General features: G+C 48.4%; 1 protein-coding gene across 1 annotated transcript in view; it reads left to right on the top strand.

Moving 5' to 3' along the window:
* Nucleotides 1–1,815: 1,815 nt before the first annotated feature.
* Nucleotides 1,816–4,886, top strand: part of CYP26B1 (cytochrome P450 family 26 subfamily B member 1) — a 59,592-nt gene continuing 56,521 nt past the window's right edge. Inside the window, exon 1 of the mRNA XM_073611058.1 lies at nt 1,816–2,152. Coding sequence (XP_073467159.1) covers nt 1,949–2,152 — 204 coding nt within the window. The 5' untranslated portion in view covers nt 1,816–1,948. The remainder of the gene's footprint in view (nt 2,153–4,886) is intronic.

Genomic DNA, 4,886 nt, shown 5'->3' with positions numbered 1-4,886 from the left:
CCATGTCCTTCTAGCAGTTTATTGGGGAGTAGTAGCAGCAGCATCTGACAGAAGTTGTACTTGGTTTAAGTTGATGGAGATGTAGTAGTAGCTCTCCCTGTTTATCTAGCAGTCAATTGGGGGTGGTAGTGGGATCTGGCAGTGGTTGTCGTTGGTGATGTTGAAGGAGATGTAGTAGAAGCCCCTCATGTTCCTCTAGTATATTTGGGGTAGTAGTATTGGGATCTAGCAGTGGTTGTAGTTGGTAAATGTTGAAGGAGATATAGTTGCATCTCTCCCTGTTTCTCTAGTAGTAAATGGGAGTAGTAGTGATGATACTTTGCAGAAGCAGTACTTGGTAGACTTTAGGGAAGATGAAGTAGCAGCTCTCTATGTTCCACTGGCAGTAAATTGGTGGTACTAATAGTGGTATCTGACAGGAGTAGTAGTTGTTTGAAGTTTAGGGAGATGTAGAAGCAGCTCATGTCCCTCTAGCAGTGTATTGGGGGTAGTAGTAGCAGCATCTGACAGGAGTTGTAATTGGTAGAAGTTGAAGGAGATGTAGTAGCAGTTCTCCCTGTAGTATATTGGGTGTAGTAGTAGTGGGATCTCTCAGTGGTTGTAGTCGGTAGAAGTTGGTAGCTGTAGTAACAGCTCTCCCTGTAGTATAGTGGGGGTAGTAATAGTGGGATCTGTCAGTAGTTGTAGTCGGTAGAAGTTGGTAGATGTAGTAGCAGCTCTCCCTGTAGAATATTGGGTGTAGTAGTGGTGGGATCTGTCAGTGGTTGTAATCGGTAGATGTAGTAGCAGCTCTCCCTGTAGTATATTGGGGGTAGTAGTGGTGGGAGCTGACAGTGGTTGTAGTCGGTAGAAGTAGTAGCAGCTCTCCCTGTAGTATATTGGGGGGTAGTAGTGGTGGGAGCTGTCAGTGGTTGTAGTCGGTAGATGTAGTAGCAGCTCTCCCTGTAGTATACTGGGGTAGTAGTAGTGGTAGGATCTGTCAGTGGTTGTAGTCGGTAGATGTAGTAGTAGCTCTCCCTGTAGTATACTGGGGGTGGTAGTAGTGATGGGATCTGGCAGTGGCTGTAGTCGGTAGAAGTTTATAGATGTAGTAGCAGCTCTCCCTGTAGTATATTGGGTGTAGTAGTAGTGGGATCTGTCAGTGGTTGTAGTTGGTAGAAGTTGTTAGCTGTAGTAAAAGCTCTCCCTGTAGTATATTGGGGGTAGTAGTGGTGGGATCTGTCAGTGGTTATAGTCGGTAGATGTAGTAGCAGCTCTCCCTGTAGTATATTGGGGGTAGTAGTGGTGAGAGCTGTCAGTGGTTGTAGTCGGTAGATGTAGTAGCAGCTCTCCCTGTAGTATATATTGGGGGTAGTAGTAGTGGTGGGAGCTGTCAGTGGTTGTAGTCGGTAGATGTAGTAGCAGCTCTCCCTGTAGTATACTGTGGGTAGTAGTAGTGGTGGGAGCTGTCAGTGGTTGTAGTCGGTAGATGTAGTAGCAGCTCTCCCTGTAGTATATTGGGGGTAGTAGTAGTGGTGGTGGGAGCTGTCAGTGGTTATAGTCGGTAGATGTAGTAGCAGCTATCCCTGTAGTATATTGGGGGTAGTAGTGGTGGGAGCTGTCAGTGGTTGTAGTCGGTAGATGTAGTAGCAGCTATCCCTGTAGTATACTGGGGGTAGTAGTAGTGGTGGGAGCTGTCAGTGGTTGTAGTCGGTAGATGTAGTAGCAGCTCTCCAGAGTCTCTCCGCCTCCAGCAGTGTAGTAGGAGGGAGGGTGGGGGGAGTAGTGAGTATCCTCCCCTCCTCTATATATAGCAGAGTGTTGGTACCTGGAGCTCACACACTGCTGTACTGTACACAGGGATGACTGACGCTCCGCTCTGCCTCTCCTCCAGGTGCTGCTGAGCCCGGCTCCCTCCTCCTCCTCCTCCTCCTCCTCCTCCCGGCTCCGCTCCCCCGGCCGGCTCGCCATGCTGTTTGATAGCTTTGATCTGGTGTCGGTGCTGACCACCCTCGCCGCCTGCCTGGTCTCCGTGGCTCTTCTCCTCGCTGTGTCCCAGCAACTCTGGCAACTGCGCTGGGCGGCCACCCGGGACAAGAGCTGCAAGCTGCCCATTCCTAAAGGCTCTATGGGCTTCCCACTGGTGGGGGAGACTTTCCACTGGATACTGCAGGTAAGTCACCCTGCACCCCCTGTCCTGTCTGTCACCCCTGTCCCAACTCATGGAAACTTTCCCTGCACCCCCTGTCCTGTCTGTCACCCCTGTCCCCACTCATGGAAACTTTCCCTGCACTCCCTGTCCTGTCTGTCACCCCTGTCCCCACTCATGGAAACTTTCCCTGCACCCCCTGTCCTGTCTGTCACCCCTGTCCCCACTCATGGAAACTTTCCCTGCACCCCCTGTCCTGTCTCTCACCCCTGTCCTCACTCATGACAATGTCACAAACACCTTCCCTGCACTCAGGGTCCTGTCTATTACTTCTGTCCCCACTCATGGAAACTTTCCCTGCGCTCAGTGCCCTGTCTGCCACTTCTGTCCCCACTCATGACAATATCTCTGAAACTTTACCCTGCATTCAGTGCCCTGTTTATTACTTCTGTCCCCACTCATGACAATGCCACTCAAACTTTCCCATGCACTCAGTATCCTCTCTACTACCTCTGCCCCCACTCATGGGAACTTTTCCCTGCACTCATTGCCTGCCCCTCTGTCCCCACTCCTGAAAATATTGTTCCCCTGCACTCAGTGTGCCCTCTATTACCTCTGTCCCCACTCATTACAATATCACTGAAACGTTCCCTGTACTCAGTGTCCCGTCTAACACCTCTGTCCCCACTCATGACAATGTCACTCAAACTTTCCCTGCACTCGGTGTCCTGTCTGTCACCTCTGCCCCCACTCTTGACAATGTCGCTCAAACCTTCCCACTGAGTGTCCTGTCTGTCACCTCTGTCCTCACTCATGACAATGTCACTCAACGTTCCCTGCACTCAGTGTCCTGTCTGTCACCTCTGTCCCCACTCATGACAATGCCACTCAGTGTCCTGTGTGCCACCTCTGTCCTCACTCATGACGATGTCACTCAAACTTTCCATGTACTCAGTGTCCTGTCTATTACTTCTGTCCCCACTCATTACAACTTTCCCTGCACTCAGTGTCCTCTCTACTACTTCTGTCTCCACCCATGGAAACTTATCCCTGCACTTATTGCCTGTCACCTCTGTCCCCACTCCTGGAAATATTGTTCCCCAGCAGTGTCCTCTCTATCACCTCTGTCCCCACTCATGGCAAAATCACTAAAACTTTCCCTGCACTCAGTGTCCTCTCCATTACTTTCTTTCTTCACTGGTGACAATATCACTAACACTTTCCATGCACTCAGTGTCCTGTCTGTCACTTCTGTCCCCATGCATGACAATATCACTAAAACGTCCCCTGCCCTCAATGTCCTCCTGTCTATCACTTCTGTCCCCACTCATGAAAATATCACTGAATCCTTTAACTGTCTGCCACTTCTATCCCCATTCATAACAAAGTCTCTCAAACTTTCCCCTGCATTAAGTGTCCTGTCTGCCACTTCTGTCCCCACTCCTGACAGTCTCACTAAAACTTTCCCTGCTCTCAGTGTCCTGTCTGTCACATCTGCACCCACTGGTGACACTATCACTGAGACTTTCCCCTGTACTTAGTGTCCTGTATTTCAGTTCTGTCCCCACTCATGACAATGTCATTTCAGCTTTGTTCCTGCACTCGGTGTCCTGTCTGTTGTCCCCACTCATGACAAACGTTCCCTGCACTCAGTGTCCTGTCACCTTTCCTCACTCATGATATTATCACTGAAAATGTAGCTTGCACTCAAGCTGTCCTTTCTGTAACTTCTGCCCCCACTCATGACAATATCAGTGAAACTTTCCCTGCTTTCAGTGTCCTGTCTGTCACTCCTGTCCCATTCATAACAACGTATCTCCAACTTTCCTCTGCATTAATTGTACTGTCTGCTACTACTATCCCCACTCATGACAATATCAGTAAAACTTTACCTGTTCTCAGTGCCCTATCTGTCACTTCTGTCCCCACTCATGACAATGTCATTAAAACGTTTGCACATTGTGTGTGATCATGCCAATGCTTTTTGACCTGCCTCTGCTGTCTCTGCCTGCTCCCTCGGTGTTGTCACTCGTGATCGTTTCCACAAACTTTTGCTGACTTCTCCTTACGAGTGAAATTATTGCATTTGTACAGTCAGTTATTGGTCACAGTGTCAGTGTTTTAGCCCACTGGTGATATTATAACGATCCCTTACACGGGCCACCAGTAAGGTCCCTCTTGATGTTGTGCTGTCACCCGTGAAGTTGTCACGACAGTATTTGTGACTGCTTATGGAGTCTACTGCTAGTACTACTACTTTGTGCACTGAAATGCTTGAAATCACCACTGGTGACATTGTAACTAATTGTTTTTGGTGCCCCGTCTGTGCCTTCTGCATATTGTACCGGTAATTGAGAATTTTATTTGTACTGACACCCCAATCCCCCCCTAGTGCCCTCCCCCCTTTGCCCCCCACTCGTGTTGCTATCCTGTAGCTTTCCATTGCTCTATTACTTCTCAGACATCGTGAACTTTATGCCACTCCTGCTCATGTCACTGCTATCTGTCTTCTGTATTTGTATTTTGCTAACTTTTCTGTAACTTGTTTTTTATATTTTGTGATTAGTAATGTTTACTGTGTTTTTAACGCATGAATTGTCACTGGTGAAATAATAAGCTCTTACTATGAGTGCCACTGGTGATGTTGTCACTGTCCCCCGTGTAGTGTTTTACATGAATCCCCTCTATGTGACTCTCTGTTTTTAATTCCTTAGTAATGATCTGGTGCATTGTCTGTGTCAATGGTGTTTCTGTCACT

Source organism: Aquarana catesbeiana, linkage group LG01 (genome assembly GCF_042186555.1).
Source record: "Aquarana catesbeiana isolate 2022-GZ linkage group LG01, ASM4218655v1, whole genome shotgun sequence".
Classification (NCBI taxonomy): Eukaryota; Metazoa; Chordata; class Amphibia; order Anura; family Ranidae; genus Aquarana; species Aquarana catesbeiana.
This window is presented reverse-complemented; position numbering and strand designations above follow the sequence as displayed.